Source organism: Bos indicus x Bos taurus, chromosome 3, assembly GCF_003369695.1.
Source record: "Bos indicus x Bos taurus breed Angus x Brahman F1 hybrid chromosome 3, Bos_hybrid_MaternalHap_v2.0, whole genome shotgun sequence".
Taxonomy (NCBI): domain Eukaryota; kingdom Metazoa; phylum Chordata; class Mammalia; order Artiodactyla; family Bovidae; genus Bos; species Bos indicus x Bos taurus.
In genome coordinates, this window is record NC_040078.1 from 86,141,187 (window position 1) to 86,159,929 (window position 18,743).

Sequence of the window (18,743 nt, forward strand, 5' to 3'; positions counted from 1 at the left end):
TTCAACTTTGAACAGATATTACAGGTTGGTTTTATGACCTAAAATGGAGTCCATGCATACTTGAAATAATGTCTTCTGCTGTTGTTGGAGCATTCTGTACTATAGATCAGATAGACTTGAAGAGGTGAGTGCGTTGTTTAGTGCTTCTATACCCTTGGTGAATTTTTATCTACTAATTCTGTCAATTATTAGGAGAGGCATGTTGAAGTTTCCAACTATAATTAGAAGTTCATCTATGTGTCAAATCAGTTCTGATAGTTTTACTTTATATATTTGGCAGCTCTTTTTATTTAGCTCATGCACATTAAAATTGTTACATTGTCTTCGTGAATTGGCTCTTTAGTTATTACATGTTCTTCTTTATCCCTGAAGATTTTCTTTGCCTGAATGTTACCTGATATAATAGAGCCACACCAGCTCTCTTTTAATTAGGATTTGCATACTATATGCTTCTCCATTCTTTCACTTTTAACCAACTTATATGATTATACTTGAAATGAGTTTTTATATAGAACATATAGGTGGGTCATTTTTTCATGGTGCCAATATCTCTTTTAATTGGTGAATCTAGATCATTTGTATTTAGGGTCGCTTTTGATGTTTGAGGGATTCCCTGGTAGCTCAGCTGGTAAAGAATCCTCCTGCAGTGCCGGAGACCTTGCTTTGATGCCTGGGTCAGGAAGATCTCCTGGAGAAGGGAAAGGCTACCCACTCCAGTATTCTGGCCTGGAGAATTCCATAGGCTGTATAGTCCACGGAGTCACAAAGAGTCGGACAGGACTGAGAGACTTTCGCTTTGATGTGTGAACACTTAAGTATGCCATTTGACTATTCACTTTCTATTGTTCACTTTGTTTTTTGTTCCTCTGTTTCTCCTCTCCGGTCTTTTGTGGGTCACTTGAGCATTTTTAAGAATTCCTTTCTAATTTAACTGTAGTGTTTATAGTATGTTTCTTTGTTTGGTGCTTTAAGTGTTTGCTCTAAAGTTCATGTGCTATGCATACATAGCTTATTGTATCATCTGAGGTTGTTTCTCCATTTTAAGGCTGAGGAAACTGAAAACTAAGTGATTTGCCTAAGTTACTCAACACTGAAAATGGCCAAAGAAGGACTTGAATCTTAATCTGGTCTCTACTTATGCTACTTGACTTTTCATGATATAGTTAGCAGATAGTTGATTTTGTTCAGGGTTGCACTTATCCAATAGACACTTAAGAAGTGCTTATCATATGACAGGTATAATACAAGAAGAGTATATGGTGAAATGTGTGGTATAAATTTTTGGTAACCAAATGAGATGTCATTAGGTGGGTTCATTGTGAATGGGAATCCATGGGGATACCCTCCATTGAATGTTGAAATAAACTTGGCTGAACTTGAACAGAGGCAAGTGGCTCTGTGGAGTAAAGTGGACAGGAGATTTTAAGTTGGAGAAGCGACTTGAGCTAAAACAAAATAAGAAGGCAGTGAAGAAACTGGCTGATTTGTTTAGCATGGTTTTTCCCCCATTTTCTCAACATTCTCTACCATAGCTGTCTGGCTTATTATTGAAACATTTATGTAAATAAGAAAAATTTCTTATTGGACTAAGAAGGGGAAATGGTAGATAAGTTGGTTAAATGCACTATAAGGGTTTATATAGAGTTGCTTGTAACAAAAAGATTCCAAAAGACAGTGGTGTAAAAAGACTAAAATTGATTTGTCACTCACAAGTAGGTTGAGATGTAGGTAGGAAGACTAGGATAGGAAGGCTGCTTTGCTCCACAAGGTCATCTAAAACCACAGTGCTTCTGTCTTGTTGCTCTGGCCCTGCAACAGTGTCATGCGTAAGTTCTGCGCCATGAAAAGGGGAAAGTGAGAGGTGGTGAGAAGCAACTTTCCTTTAAGAACACAACCCAGAAGATGCACACGTCACCTCTACTCACGTCCCATTGGATTCACATGAAATTAAGTGAGGAGTAATGTGCCAAAGCCTTTGACTGTGTGGATCACAATAAACTGTGGAAAATTCTGAAAGAGATGGGAATACCAGACCACCTGACCTGCCTCTTGAGAAACCTATATGCAGGTCAGGAAGCAATAGTTAGAACTGGACATGGAACAACAGACTGGTTCCAAATAGGAAAAGGAGTACGTCAAGGCTGTACTTGTCACCCTGCTTACTTAACTTATATGCAGAGTACATCATGAGAAATGCTGGGCTGGAGGAAGCACAAGCTGGAATCAAGATTGCCAGGAGAAATATCAATAACCTCAGATATGCAGATGACACCACCCTTATGGCAGAAAGTGAAGAGGAACTCAAAAGCCTCTTGATGAGAGTGAAAGAGGGGAGTGAAAAAGTTGGCTTAAAGCTCAACATTCAGAAAACTAAGATCATGGCATCTGGTCCCATTACTTCATGGCAAATAGATGGGGAAACAGTGGAAACAGTGTCAGACTTTATCTTTCTGGGCTCCAAAATCACTGCAGATGGTGATTGCAGCCATGAAATTAAAAGACGCTTACTCCTTGGAAGGAAAGTTATGACCAACCTAGATAGCATATTGAAAAGCAGAGACATTACTTTGCCAACAAAGTTCTGTCTAGTCAAGGCTATGGTTTTTCCTGTGGTCATGTATGGATGTGAGAGTTGGACTGTGAAGAAGGCTGAGCGCCAAAGAATTGATGCTTTTGAACTGTGGTGTTGGAGAAGACTCTTGAGAGTCCCTTGGACTGCAAGGAGATCCAACCAGTCCATTCTGAAGGAGATCAGCCCTGGGATTTCTTTGGAAGGAATGATGCTAAAGCTAAAACTCCAATACTTTGGCCACCTCATGCAAAGAGTTGACTCATTGGGAGAGAGTCTGATGCTGGAAGGGATTGGGGGCAGGAGGAAAAGGGAATGACAGAGGATGAGATGGCTGGATGGCATCACCAACTCGATGGACGTGAGTCTGAGTGAACTCCGGGAGTTGGTGATGGACAGGGAGGCCTGGCATGCTGCGATTCACGGGTTCGCAAAGAGTCAGACATGACTGAGCAGCTGAACTGAACTGAACTGAATGTGACCAGTTAATCCTTAGGGAGTTCCATCACTTAACAGAAGAGAAAGAGAATGTGTCCATGCTTTCTTTAAGGATGAGACATACAGAGCAAATTAGAAACAGTCCTACTTTATGTCCATCAGCTATGCACCATTATCTCTGTGCCTCTTTTTCTGAAAATTGGGCATACATTATAGAGTTGTTATAAGAAAAAAATTAGGATTATCAGCCTACTGCCAGGGTGCCTAGCATACAGTTGATGCTCAGTTTATATATCTACCTCCCTCCCCCTCTCTTCAAACATTTATAGTAACCAATTCAAGAACAAAAAGTTTTTGATTGCAAATGAGGCATCACTTGTCTGGCCTGCTTGCTGCATGGGCTCCCTTCATACACACTCTGCCCACTTCCCCTCCATTTCTTTGTCAGTATCTTATAAGAAATCTTTTGCTAAAATACACTCCCAATATATCAATAAAAGTACATAATTTTATTATTAACCTTAGTATTATGATTACTAACCCCAGAATCCTAAAGATTAGAATTTGTAAGAGCCCTCATTTTATATATTTGGAAACTGAGACAGAGAGAAGTTAAATAACTTGACCAAGTGTCACATAGAAAATAACCAGTGGAAGCTGGATACAAAGGGATTTGTATGCCTTCAAAATCCAAGTACTAAGCACTCACCTTATCTCTCCTATTCAATTTTTAGTTGCAAACAAAACAAGGTATAAAGTGTTTCACTTGACATTAAGACGTCCTTGGTCTAGCTCATAGTACCTTTCTGGCCTTGTAGCCCATCTCCCTACACAGGTGAGAGGTATTCTTTCCAGGAACCTATCCCAGCCCCAGGACCCTTATGTGTGTGTGACACACCCAGACACTCTTCGTTTCACTCGCACTCTCTTTCTCTCCTCTCCCTGCCCCATTACTCTCATTCTCAGTTTATTGCTGTCACATCCAGTAAACTCTAAGTTCCCAGTGCTATTCCAGCTTTATGTCTTTGTCTTTAAATCTTACAAATACCTCCAGTCCTTAATATCTTTGGCACTTTGGCTAAGTTACTTCTCCATGACTCATTTTCCTTACTAAAACATAAATAATATCATTACTGCCATAGGGTGGATGGATGAGTGGTTAAGAAAATGCGCTTCCACTGCAGGAGGCACGAGTTCGATCCCTATTCAGGGAACTAAGGACCCACAGCAATGTGGTGCACTCAAAAAAAGATACATTTGGTCTAGCTTCCCTAATAGGGAGTACACACCGTCATAGGGTGGTGTGAGGGAAATGAGATAAAAGGTGAAGGGTGGTTAGCGTGGCACCCAGTGGGTGTGGCTGGCTGTGACCACCAGTGCCTTTCCCCCATACGTCTTCCCTTTGCTCTTGTCCTGTCTGCCCCTTGAGCAAGTGCACCTGTGCTCCTTTGCTCACGGAGCCCATGCATTCCCCAGAGTCTAGAGTGGCTGTCTGCCAGTATCGAAAACAAACTGTCTTTCCCATTGTTGTTCTCTTTCTTCCTCACAGAAATTTTCTTTCCCCTTTTTCAGGGCTGTAGAGAGCATACTGCCCTGCTTGTGAGATTTTAGTTCCCCGTCCAGGGTTAAACCTGTATCCATGGCACTAAAAGTCCAAGCCCTGACCACTGGACAGCCAGGGAATTACCCCTCCCAGAAACTGTAAGCGAAAAATTGTTTTCTCCCTCTTATACGGGGGGAGTGGAGGCTCCAAAAAAAAGTGAAACAACGTTTCCAAGATCTCAAAGCTAGCCAAGCATAGAGTTTGCATGGCTCCAGCTAGTGTGTTCTTGTCTATGACTGGCCCTAGCCCTGTAATGAATTTTTTGCCACCTAGAACCTGTTGAAGAAGGGGACACTGTCTTGTGGTTAAACAGATATGATTTACTACGAAGTCCATGCTTTCTACCCCAGACATTCACTAAACACATCTCTACCTTCTCTGGTGAGTCACATGGGCTGAATTCTCTCGCTTCACTAGAGTCTAAGATGCTTGAGGTTAGAGACCTCGCTTATTTTATTGTATCCTTATGCCTTATTCTCAGGATACATATGTTCACTCAATCCAAGTAAAGTGAACATATGGATGAGTATTTATAATGAATGTCTACATCCTCTAGTGGATTGAACTGAAGTCAAGTTGACAGCAAGAGAAATGGAAACAGGCATAAGTATTTCCAACAGCAAAGGTATACACACACACACACACACACACACACACACACACACACACACACACAGATTCCCCTCAATATAATCTCCCTCAGCTGTACATACCCTCCATTCCAGGACACACAGGATCTGCATATATAACTGTAACTCTTCTACTATTTTTCAGTTTGTGAAGAAACATGGGAATGTTTTTAGCTTGGATTTTGGTACATTTCCTTCTATTCTTATAACTGGATTACCCTTAATTAAAGAAGCGCTTGTCCACCAAGGCGAAAACTTTTCCAAACGTCCTGTAATGCCTCTCCAGGAGCGTATCTTTAACACTAAAGGTAAGTTCTTGCATTGGTTAGCGTGTGTTTGATATTCTTGTGGTCTGTGAAAGTATCTCCAACAATCCCAGGGACCAAGCTCCTCATAAGGAACCTGAGTGCCCGCGTTTCCCTGTTGAAGGCACCCCCTCAGGGCACCTGGCAGAGTCAGCTCTAATGTCAGGGATTTGGGGGAAGCGACATCACCTGCATGAACTCACTCTGGATGCTTTGATAAATAAGTATCCTCATCACTCAGTGAATGTGATGTGTTGTTTAAGCAGAGAAAAGGCAATGCGTCCTCAGGCTCTCTTTCTGCTTTCCCGCTCAGATCTCTTCTCCTAGAAAACGGATATGGATCAGCTTGTTCCTGTTGATTAAGTGATCCCTTCTTGCCTCCAGTTCCTTATGCTCTATTTTGAGGCTGTGCTCCAAAGGTATCTCAAGCCTTCTATCTATGTTAAAAGAGTTTGGCATGAGTACTTAGAATGATCACTAAATAAACTTACTTTTTCAAAATTCTAAATGAAAAACTTTATACTTCTACAAAAATTTTATACTTCTACACCATTTTTTTTCAGGTATTTCTCAATCCCTCTTTGAAATACTTCACCCATTATTCTACATCCATTCACTCAATTATCTGCCATGAGAACTTAGGACTAGAGGCACCAGTGACAGAGTAGTGAGTAGAACAGAAAAAATTCTTGATTTTTGTGTAATTTACATGTTATTAAGAGAGTCAGTATCAAGTATGCTAAAATTTAATGCCTCGGTTTTATGAAGATAAGAGCAGGGTTCACTTAGTATGGGTATCAAATCTGGTCCTGAGACTCAGGAAAAGCTATTGGAAGTAAATAACAAGTAATAAAATGAAGAAGCAATCCATTAGGGGGAATAGAATATGAAAAGTTTCTAAGATGGGTAAATGGACAGTGAACTGAGGAATTGAAAGGTGTCCAGTGTGAGAAGAACAGGGTTTAAATGGAGATAATTAAATGAAGATGAAGATGCTAAGTTTGTCCAGAAATAGTTCATGTTTAAGGATATTGCTTTTTATCCTAATAACAATGCAGGCTTCTGAATGTTTAAGTAGTAAAAGGGATCAACATACTTACATGGTAAGTTTTAAAGACTTCTCTAAGCTTCAATGTCAAGAATGGAATAAAAGGAGCAAAAGACTACTGTAGAATTTTAAGTGAGAAGAGGTGGTAGCCTGAACTAGGGAAGTGGCAAGAAATGGTAGTCTAGTAGGTTACACTAGGAGAGTGACTGTGAAGACAAGTTGATTTAAGCTATTCAGGAGGCATATTCAATAGGACATGATGACCTAGATGGAAGGAGAATGAGGTAGACACCCAAATGGGTAGGTAAAGGAGAAAAGGAAGATGTGGAGGAGAACAAGGTGTTCATTGGCCTGGGTGGTGAGTTGTATGGAGCAAATCATTAACTCAGTCATGAATATGCTGAGTGTGAAGCCAAGAGAGTCAAGCAGAAAATTGGTTACATGTCTGCACAGATACAGACATTCACATCAGTAGATGTCATTTGAAATATTTGGAGTTGATAAGATTTAGTAGAAATGGAGGATAAGGATAAGGAGAGAAGAGGCTTTGACCCAAGCTTGAAAAGGTTCATCATTTCAAAATTTGATAGGAGATAAGTTAACCTAAGATATGATGATTTCTGTGAAGTCAGAGAATTAGCAGAAGAGTCTGGAGAGTGTGGTGTCCTGGGCACCACTGGAAAAGAGTGTTTCAAGAAAAAAGCATCTCGTGCTGTTGACACATCAGCATGAGGCTGAAAAGGATCCTGGACTGAACAGCAGGGAGGGCCGCTTCACTAAGGTGGTGGAAGTGAAAGGGAGATATTAGAAGAAGTGGAAGAGTGTATGGGAATGAAGAATTGAGAGGGTGGTGGTCTCACCTGTGTTATAAAATAAATGAAGTTCTCTGCACACCTCATGATGGATTTTTTATCCTTTGCCTGTGATTTTCTTTCTGCACACATTCACAATTCTTTGTTTTCTTGGGTGATTCATCTTTTTAGGATCTTTAAGCACTTTCTCCTTATGAGTTTTGGTTTTGTCTAGTCCATTAGTGCGTACTTAGTATGTAGCATAACAAATACTTAAATATAGTATGTGACAGGTAATCAAAGCATGGGCATCAGTCAGGCAGGCTTGAAAATGAATGCCTGTTCTGCTGCTCCAACTCTGTGACCTTGCGTGTACTTTTATCTCCTGTGCCTCAATTTTCTCATCAGCAAAATTGGGGTAGTGGTTTGGCAATAGTGATATATATAGAAGTATATCAGAGAGTGAATACTAAATGCCAGAATGCATTACAAATGCTAATGTGCACGGCATTGCAAGCAATCAGTAAATTCAATCCATTATATCAATTGGTTTGAAATTATTTCTCTGAATAGTTTCAAGCACCTTAAAGCCCTTTTTTCATCCTTTTGATACATCATGGGTCTTGTTGGCTTTTTTTCATAATGTTGGCTTTCTTTTCCCAGGCTTGATCATGTCCAGTGGCCACATATGGAAGGAACAAAGAAGGTTTGCCCTGACAACTCTTAGGAACTTTGGTTTAGGAAAGAAGAGCTTAGAGGAACGCATTCAGGAGGAGGCCTCCTACCTCATCCAGATGATAAGAGAGGAGAATGGTGAGCATGTCATAGGACAGGTGCAGGGACTGTGGCTTATATGTTCACTAATGTTCATCAGTGCCTACCTGCCTTTCCTGAGCCCAGAGTTGTGTAGGGTGCTGAGGGGATAACAGGGAACAGCTAACCGTGACCTGTCCTCATGGGGCTCATGAATTAAGACAAAGATGGGTAGTAAACATATTGGTTTTAAATCCTGGTCATCAGTTTGACTTCCCATGCATTGACTAAGTACTGGCCCAGTGTCAGACCCTGGGGTCACAGTCTCAGAGGTGGTTCTATAGTCGATGTGTCATATGTCACACAGAGCAGCATCTCTATAAAATAGAAGCAATCCAATATGAAGACTCCATCTCTTCTTCTTCCTCCAGGAAAGCCTTTCGACCCTCACTTCATAATCAACAATGCCGTTTCCAATATTATTTGCTCCATCACCTTTGGGGAGCGGTTTGACTACCAGGATAGTCAGTTCCGGGAGCTGCTGAGGCTGCTGGATGAGGTCTTAAATCTGCATACGTCACTGTGCTGCCAGGTGAGGCAGTTGTCACTTCCTATCTTGCATAAAGATATTATGTTGATGTTTGTCACAGATTAGATGGGGTCTTCCTTTCCTTTGTAGTTAAAAGATAACCTTTTTAAATTGACTTCAGCACAAACTTGTTTGAAATCCATCTGTTGACTTTAATGTTTTTTATAATATTGTCAAATATTTACTATTGATAAATAACATTACTAACATTTGTATAAAGTACAGTACTTTACATGACATACAGGTATACACTACATTCTTTTCCTTAAAAAACAGAATACTGCCATCACTTTTGAGTCCCTTCTGCCCATGTCCCTCCCTAGTCCCACACGTCTGTGATCCTCAGATGTATGCTTCTGTGCCTGGCTCTAACTCAGCTCATTGTTTTGAAATTTATTTATTGGGTCTTCTAATTTGCTCTGTGTAGTTTTCCTCTGCATGCAGGTGCCACTGATTGTTATTCTCCTGAATAATGCTTGCAGATTTATTGAACATATGAGGGATTTCTAATTTGAGGATGTTATGAATAAAGCTGCCATGAACATTCCTGTTTTATTGTTCATGTGGACTGCTGCTGCTGCTGCTAAGTCGCTTCAGTCGTGTCCAACTCGGTGCGACCCCACAGATGGCAGCCTACCAGGCTCCTCTGTCCATGGGATTTTCCGGGCAAGAGTACTGGAGTGGGGTGCCATTGCCTTCTCCGGTTCATGTGGACACATCCACTCATTTCTCTTGCATATGCACCTGTATGTAAAAACCCTTAACGGTTTCCACCTGTTGGTCTATTTCCATGCCCATCCACACTTGTTCCTACCAGGTTTCTAAATGTCTAGGATATGGATTTAAGGGATTCAACCCTCACCCTGTCCTTGGTAGTCCCTGCCGTCTCCTTTTGCCCTGCTGGGGTTGTAAGTCTGTCAAAAGCTCTGCTCATCTGCTTGGCCTCTCAGCCCCTTTTGTGTATCTGGAAGGCACTGTTAGGGGAAAATCAGCCCTAAGTGTTGGGGTAAACCCTTGTATATGTAAAGGAGGATTTACTTGTAATCATTTTTTAAAAGTAACATTGCCTGGAGATTTATGAACCTCACCTAACCTGATAAAGCAGTTAGCATGAATCCTGGCACAGAAAACGGACATAATGAATGTGAGCTACTATGATTATTATTGTCAGTATTATTTTTGAACAACATTTCTTATTGTCACTTCTAATCATGGTAACCCCTCCATTCAGTAATTCCATTTTTTTCCTTCCCATTAAGACAGAACTTAGGAAGTCTGGGACCTCAGTGAGCATGTGTTGACTATTCCCAGGGAAAAGAAATTCCTGAGAAGGTTGGATGAGGCAGTGAGGCAGGGGGTAATAAACATTTTTTAGAGACCCAAAATAGCTCAGGCAGTATGACTGACAATTCCATATACTTTATTTCAATTTTTACAACAACCCTTTAAAGATGAAATGGAGCATCCTAATGTGTGCGAGTAGATATGGGAATGCTTAAGCATATTCACATAGTGATCCACTGGCTGTGTGTTAAGTGTGGAATAGATCTCATGTGATTGAATAAGGAAAATAACTCTGGTGCCCCAATGGCAGCGGATTATACTAAGCCCAGACAAATTACATCATCATCTTCATTATTGTCATTATTATTATTCCTGAAGCCTTATATCTAGAAAGCAGTGGAGCTAATATTCAAAGGCATGTGTTTCATTTTAAGTCTAGGCAATTTTCCATTATGTTGGGCTATCTGTTTTCCACCAGATATTTTTAGGGAAAATATGTCCAAAATACACTTAATTTTATTAAAAATATCTTATCCGCATGAAGAATACATCATAATGGTAAGTTAGATAAACACATATCTATGTTTAACATAACTAACTAGCTGGCTAGAAAGAGGTGTTTCATGCACAAAGATACATACACACATATTAGAGGAAAATGTCATGAAAAAATATAAAATAAGGGAATGGGAAGAGATTCCAGAAGTATTGCATTATAGGATTATCAGGTAAGATATCTCCAAGCAAGAGCCAACCTGAATGAAACAAAGGCTAGAATTATACAAATTCCAGAGGAAGACCAATCTTCATTGAAGGAATAGTGAATGGAAAAACTAAACGTTGTCATTCTTGACGTTGTCACAGAGACCAACGGAGCTGGACTAGAAAGACCAAGAGAGAGTAAGATGGCAGCGAGTGATAGCAGAAGAGGGGACAGGAGTGGAAGAGGCCAGCTTATGTGGAGCTCCAGGCCAGGAGAATGATGTAGAATTTCTCTAAATGTCATGGAAAGTCATTGGAGGATTGAAAGATAAATAGTGAAATGATCTGATTAAACTGTTAAATGATCTCTCTGGCAGCTCAGTGGAAAATAGACTGGGAAAGGGGTTGAGGACAGAATCAGGGAAATTTTTGGGAGGCCTTAAAGCACCTAGGTAAGAAATATTGGGGCTTTGTCCTAGAATGACAAACACATGGAGTACTGAGAAGTGGTCTGAAAATGGTTCTATTTTGGATGGAGTGCTGAAATGCTTTGCCAGAGGGGAAAGAAGAGGGGTGTGACAGAGAAGATGAGACAAGGGTGATTCCAAGGGTTAATGTAAGCAAAGAAAATACATATAGAGATACAATGGTTTCCTCGTCTTCAAAAGTAGAAAACAGGCACCTCCTTGTCTCCCTGACTGTTTTGTTTTCTCCATCAGCTCTACAGTGTCTTTCCAAGGATAATGAATTTTGTTCCGGGTCCCCACCAAACCCTCTTTACTAATTTGGAGAAACTGAAAATGTTTGTTGCCGAAATGATTGAAAACCACAAGAGAGACTGGAATCCTGCTGAAGCAAGAGACTTCATTGATGCTTATCTCCAGGAAATAGAAAAGGTGAAGGAACCTGAGTGTTTTCCTGAGTAGTGTTCTTAAAGAGCAAATGAGGTGATTCTAATATCTTATCGCTGCTGTAAGAGATCACTATTTTAAACTTGGTGGCTTAAAACAACCAACATTTATCAACTCAAGGTTGGGGCAGGCTGGCTCTTTTGAGGCTTTAGGGCAGAATCCATTGATGGGCTTTTCCAGCATCTAGAGGCTGTCTATACCCCTGAATTCACGCCCCTTTCCTCTGTCTTCAAAGCCATTGATGTAATGTTTTCCTTTCCACTGTCCTTGCGTCTTCTCTTAATTTGCTCCTTGTCTCCTCTTATTGGAGAAGGCAATGGCACCTCACTCCAGTCCTCTTGCATGGAAAATCCCATGGACGGAGGAGCCTGGTAGGCAGAGGTCCATGGGGTTGCTAAGAGTTGGACACGACTAAACGACTTCACTTTCACTTTTCACTTTCATGCATTGGAGAAGGAAATGGCAACCCACTCCAGAGTTCTTGCCTGGAGAATCACAGGGACGGGGGAGCCTGGTGGGCTGCCGTCTCTGTGGTTGTACAGAGTTGGACACGACTGAAGCAACTTAGCAGCAGTCTCCTCTTATACTCTTCTGATTACAGTGGGCACGCTGCTGCTGCTGCTGCTAAGTCGCTTCAGTCGTGTCCGACTCTGTGCAACCCTAAAGATGGCAGCCCACCAGGCTCTGCCATCCCTGGGATTCTCCAGGCAAGAACACTGGAGTGGGTTGCCATTTCCTTCTCCAATGTATGAAAGTGAAAAGTGAAAGGGAAGTCACTCAGTCGTGTCCAACTCTTAGCGACCCCATGGACTGCAGCCCACCAGACTTCTCCATCCATGGTATTTTCCAGGCAAGAGTACTGGAGTGGGGTGCCATTGCCTTCTCCGAATGGGCACGCTAGGATAATCCATATCAAGATCCTTAATTTCATGATATCTACAAAGTTCCATCTGTCAAAAAAAATTTACCCGTTCCAGAGATTAGGACATGGACATTTTTGTGGGTCATTATTCAGCCTAGCACAAGGTTGGAAAAATAGAGACACTATTTCAGAGTTTAGGAATATCATTAGCTCAGAATTGATGATACATTTGAAATAAAGATACTGGTTTAAGAGTATTCAGCTTGAGATCTTTGGAAAGCCCACATATACTGCCTTTTGATAGTCTATTTCTGTCCTCTACCCATATCTGAAAGACCTGTACACAATAGGGAAAAGAAGAATTGTTTCATTATTACTTGTACCAATGTCCAGTCCCCTACCCCTTCCCCAGTTCCCCAGCGCAGAGTATAAGTGAAGCTGAGTCAGATGTCAAAGGTTAGTCTCAAGTGGAGGACTTTTGCCTTCCTCTCTCCTCCCTATTTCATGTACTTTAAAATATTGTCTGTGAGATGCAGGGAAAAGGCCAAATTGGATATAGGTCCTTTAACATATTAAGCCCTGTGGTTAACACTCATCACTGCATCAGTGTCATCATTTTTGACTCATTTTCAACTTGTAGAGTTGAAAGAATGGTGAATTTTTTTTTCTGTCTCCTCTCTTATTTCACCTTATTGTTATACCATTAATAGAAGTATTGATTCCTCCTGAGAGGAGGAGACTTCACTTGTTATAAGGTGTGCAGGCACACAGAGGAACACTGACACATGGAAGCTCCTGTAGGAAAGTGGTGAAGACGCTGGAGTGCCATGAGGAATGATTGTTGGAATCAGGGAAGGTTAACCTAAGGAGGATGTCGATGGGGGATTATGAGAATTGTACTTTAGAGAAATTAATTTTATTCTTTCTGGTATCAACGCAAACATTTGTTGAGGATTTCTTACATGACCTTTCCATCTCACATAGTTCATAATGCCAAGTGAGGAGTGAATACTGAACACAGAGTGTTTGAGAGGTTTAGTAACTTGGTCAAGTTGTACATATAGTGAAAGGTGTGGCTAATATTGGAATGCAAATGTTATTATATTTCCAATATAATAATAGATTCTCCCAAAATATGGAAGTAAAAAGGTTCTCTCAATTTTCATCCTTCCAAGGTGACAAAAGCTCCCAGCACTTGGCGCAGGAAGATGCTAATGATACTGCAATAATAAGCCTCTGCCTGCTGAGATGGTCAAAGGAAAAGTCATTTCTCTTGGGGGAATCTCTCCTCCCATGTTCTCACTAGGATGAAGCCTCCTATGTTGTGGCAACTAAGAACCATCTGGATAAACCAATAATCACTGTATTTTCTAGCATAAGGGAGGTGATGCTTCAAGTTTCCGTGAAGAAAACCTCATCTACAGCACCTTGGACCTCTTCCTTGCTGGAACAGAGACAACTTCAACCAGCCTGCGCTGGGGGCTGCTCTACATGGCCCTTAACCCCGAAATCCAAGGTGAGCTCATTAGTGGATAGGCTGGGCCAGGCCAGTATGCTTCCATAAATTAGTTCATCAATGTCTCAATATTCCTAAAGGGAATGTTGGTTCACCCTCACTAATAAGAGGAACCTGAGGCTCCCACAGCTTTAGGAACTTGCAGCAGGAATGTTGTTTAGCAAGAGTTTTCCACCTAATTTGTCTCACACCAGGGCCCACTTCCCACTTTCATACCTCCCTGAGAAGCTAGTCTGGAGAGCCTAAGATAGCCATTTTGATGCTGGTTATTTCATTCCTTAACTTAACCAGGCTCAAGGAGAGTTATGGAAAAACAGAATAATAGAACCACCTCTGCTTTTTTCAGAAAAAGTCCAAGCTGAGATTGACAGGGTGCTTGGCCAATCACAACAGCCAAGCACGGCCGCTCGAGAGTCCATGCCCTACACCAACGCTGTCATCCATGAGGTGCTGCGAATGGGGAACATTATCCCTCTGAACGTGCCCCGGGAGGTGGCAGTGGACACCACCCTGGCTGGTTACCACCTGCCCAAGGTAATTAGAGGCTCACACCAATAACCTTAGATCTCCAAGCTCATATTTGTAAATGATGGAAATCTCAATGGCAAATGCGATGTGTTTTCTTGTCTTAGGGAAACACTTAATTGGACAGGGAGATATATTACCACTGATGTAATTCTAGATATTTTTCTTTACATGGGGTCTTTAGAATATTAGTTCAAATAAATGTTAATAGTTGTTCTAGAGGAGAAGGGGGATTCCTACGTCAAACATGTTCAGACAAAGCCTGGCTTTTCTCTGCTATGAGATTTCTCATTCTTTTTACTGCCTGATGTGCATTGTTAATTCTTGTGGGGAAACAGCAGGCAGCAATTCTCAGTCAGACTTTGCCATGAGGTCCTTTTCTTTGCCATGGGAGAGCTTTTCACAGGATAGGGACCTGCCAGACTTATTTTGGAAAATTCTGTTTCAAAATCCTGGGGGTTTAGAATGTTGAAATATGAGAGACAGTTGAGACCTCCTGGGCCAACATCACATTAAACTGGTGTTTCTAACATAATATCCCCACAGGTATCGCTTCCAGCCTTGACTTACAGTCCCTTGATGGGCCTACCTCACAAGGGGATCGATCCAAGCCTGTGCACATTGAATATCACAGGAGTGAAAGAACCAATGGTTTTTAAGCAGTGATCATGTACTATGGACTATATAGGTTCTTTCAACTTAGTCAGTCCTCAGAATAATTCTACCTTTTTTTTTTTTTTTTTTACAAATTTATAATGAAGGTTCAGAGCTGACTGATCTCACATAAAATCTCTGGTGTACAAAGTGACAAGAGTGGGGTTAAAGAAATAGATGTGTTCTGGGCCCCAGGCTCATCTTTTTTGTGCTATACCATGTTTTCTCCACAGGACTTGCTTTACTTTAAAAGAAGCTCCTTAAATTGTTCTCGGTAGGACCCTGTTAAGTTCCCTGTCCTCACAAAGGCAGTTCTGCGCTCTGCCAATCACTCTTAGGATCTCAGCAATCAGCTCTCCTGTCCCTACTAGTGCCTTCTCTGCACACTGCGCATTCACAGTTTTGCTTTCTCGACACCTTAGTCCATTTCCATGGATCCATTTCAGTTTGTCTGAGTCCCTCTTTGTGTGTCGAACCTGGTGTTGATTTCAAGATAAAACCAGAAGAGCCTATGCTTTGGGCTCGCCTTGGTCATGGTCCCTGCAGCCCTTGGAGAAGCAGCTATTCCTGCAGTGATTTCATTTACTATTTTCTTGTTGATTGACCATCTTATGGATGAATTCTGAGGTCTAGATGATATTACAGGTGATCTTCACATATTCACAGCAATTCACTTAGCTCCAGAGAACCATCCTAGCTCAAGAGATTGGTTTTGTAAGATTTTTTTAAGTACTGTTCTGCAAGACCCTTACCCACTGGGTGGGCAACTTGCAAACTGGAAAACAATTATACTATAGAAGTTCTGCCACAGGAGCAAAAGTCCTGAGCCCCAAGGCAATCTTCCCAGCCTGAGGGTCTGGCATCAGGAGGAGGAGCCCCCAAGAATCTGGCTTTGAATGTCAGCAGCCTTTTATTGCAGGAATTCCACTGGACTAAAGGAAGCATCAACTCCACTCTTGGGTCATGTGCATACTGAGACCCATGGAAAAATAGCAGTGACCTCATAAGAGTCTGGACCAGACCTACCTACTAATATTGGAAGGTCTCCTGCAGAGGCAGGGGGCAGCTGGGGCTCACGTCAGGGACAAAGACCCTGGCACTGGCAGCTCTAGTGAGTAGTCACTGGCATGAAGATGCCCAGAGGCCACCATGCAAAAAGGTATGGGAAGCAGTGGTATGACTGAGAAACTGAAAAAGGCTTGATATAGTGGGAGTGCAGGCAGAAGGACCATGACTCAGACAGAGGGCTGGTGATAGGTCCTTAATCTGAGTGATGAGAACTATTTGGAGGGTTTTTATCAAGTTCCAGGAGTGTTGGGTGGCTAGGAGGGACATAGCTAAATCATGTCCAGAGCTAACTCTGCTTTCCGTGTGTGAAGCACTTTGAAGGGGGAAGAGGATATAGAGTTATAGTTAGGCCTACTGTAGGAGTGTGGACAACCAAGGAAGTATCTTGGACCAGACAGTGGGGGGAAATAACATGGAGGTGATAGAATCAAGAGGATTTCAAGGAAAATTGACCAGGCTGGAAAAGGATGGAGTGAAGGCAGAATGAAGTAAAGGTGGGGGGCCATCAAGGAGGACTCTTGGGTTTCTTGCTGCAAGCTGGAAAGAATAGTGGTTCTTTCCACTAGGTGACCTGATTGTATTATTAAACCTTCTCTGGAATGTGTGAGATAATGGAGGGAAGAGAATGGGAGAAACAGATGAATGAGACATTTTTCATGTTGGGGAGGCTGCCGTATTTACCACTTCACTGAGCAACGTGGTTGATTTTGGTCCAGAACTGCCTACGCACTGTCACATTATTCTCTCATTAATGCACACATCTTCCCATTCTGCACTAAGAGTAGTCACATTTTGCTGATAAAATTCCCAGCAGACAATTCCAGTCCATCATTGTAAGCTGTCCCATGGCAAAGAGCAGGGTCCTAGGGGTTGAGCTCAGCAGGTACAGGGTTGGGGAGGCTGAAGAAGTTCGATCAGCCTTGATGTGGGAGCCTGGGGGACTGCTGCCCCTCGGCACACATCTGCTGTGTGTGTCATGTCTTGCATGAGCCTCCTGCTTTCTCCAGGGAACCGTGGTTGTGACCAACCTGACTGCACTGCACAGGGACCCTGCAGAGTGGGCCACCCCTGACACCTTCAATCCAGAGCATTTCTTGGAAAATGGACAGTTTAAGAAAAGGGAATCCTTTCTGCCTTTTTCAATAGGTGAGTATCTGGAAATAGGAGTGTGGGAACCCATAGTCCCTCTCTCAGCCCTTCTTCTGATGCTCTCTCAGCCCTGCTCTTCCTATGATGCTTTGCTTTAGTTGGCATGTCTCTAGATAGCCCTGCCTAGCATGACTCACTCTTGCTGTGGGTGCATTGCAGGTTTCTCTGGGCTGAGCATCACCAGGATTCACTCTCTTATATCCTAAGCCCTGGCTTGACTCTGATGGAGATTTCAGCTTTAAATTGTTCAGTCCCTAGGAACTTTGGGGAGAGGAACTTAGCCTCTGCCTGTTACCCACAAAAGAAGGTTGGGCACTTGCCATCTTTACAGAACTTAAAGTATTCCGAGATCTTTTTAGTGCTTCCCATTCACAAAAACATAAAGCTAATTGCTAAGAAGGGGTAGGAGAGGTTCCAGTAAAGGGACTGTTTTCTTATCATTATGGGCATTACAAGTGACTCTAGGTGCCATGGGCTTAAGTAGATGAGATTCTATCTATAATATGTTCTTCCTGAAGAGGTCCTTTTACTTTTTAAAATGAGATGGTTTGATAGCATCAATGCTATGGACATGAGTTTGAGCAAACTCTGAGATGTGGTGAAGTACAGGGAAGTCTGTGTAGTGCGGTACATGGGGTCGCAAAGAGTCAGACACAACTTAGTGACTGAATAACAGCATCCTTTACACATCTAGTTAATACATTTACATGGTGTATAACTTGAAATATATGAAAGAGAATGCAGAGAAAACTCTTTCTCTCATGTTTCCCAGCCAGCCAGTTCCAAAGTGGTGTTTTACTCATAACTTTGTGAAATGAGGAAGGAAAAGTCTTTTATTTACCAGGTAATGAGTTAAGTATGTTGCTGAGATCATTTTAAATAATTTCCCAAATCCTTAATTCTATAAATGTTTTCTAAGCACCTATTATGTGTCAATTATGCAGCCCTGAGAATATGACAATGATTAGGTAGGAAAAAAACCAGTGCAACTTTTAAGGACCATGTGTTCAACCTTAAAATTACAAGGTCCAAATTCTAGTCACCACACTGGGGATAAGGGAGGAAACTGCAGCTCAACAGGGTCAACTGTGGTATCTATAGTCATAAAGCTCACAGAGCAGAGACTGAACTCAGTGTTCACCAGGTTTATCAAATAAAGCCTATGCACTTCCTAGAAACGTCTCCCAAGAAAGTAACTAAATGCTACAGTGAGTGAATGCTCTGAATTTCGCAACAATTTTCTTATCATTAAGTTAAATTAAATAGACATTGACTTTCTGTGACAGTATAATCTTATTGATCATGCCACAAAGGCACAGAAAGGGAGAGACTGGAAATTGACCCCAT

At 41.8% G+C, this 18,743-nt stretch overlaps 1 protein-coding gene across 1 annotated transcript in view; it reads left to right on the top strand.

Moving 5' to 3' along the window:
• The window catches only part of LOC113889805 (cytochrome P450 2J2-like), a 28,460-nt gene that overhangs the window by 2,241 nt on the left and 7,476 nt on the right, over positions 1–18,743 (top strand). The window contains exons 2-8 of the mRNA XM_027537079.1: positions 5,385–5,547; positions 8,047–8,196; positions 8,568–8,728; positions 11,431–11,607; positions 13,859–14,000; positions 14,347–14,534; positions 17,255–17,393. Coding sequence (XP_027392880.1) covers positions 5,385–5,547; positions 8,047–8,196; positions 8,568–8,728; positions 11,431–11,607; positions 13,859–14,000; positions 14,347–14,534; positions 17,255–17,393 — 1,120 coding nt within the window. The remainder of the gene's footprint in view (positions 1–5,384; positions 5,548–8,046; positions 8,197–8,567; positions 8,729–11,430; positions 11,608–13,858; positions 14,001–14,346; positions 14,535–17,254; positions 17,394–18,743) is intronic.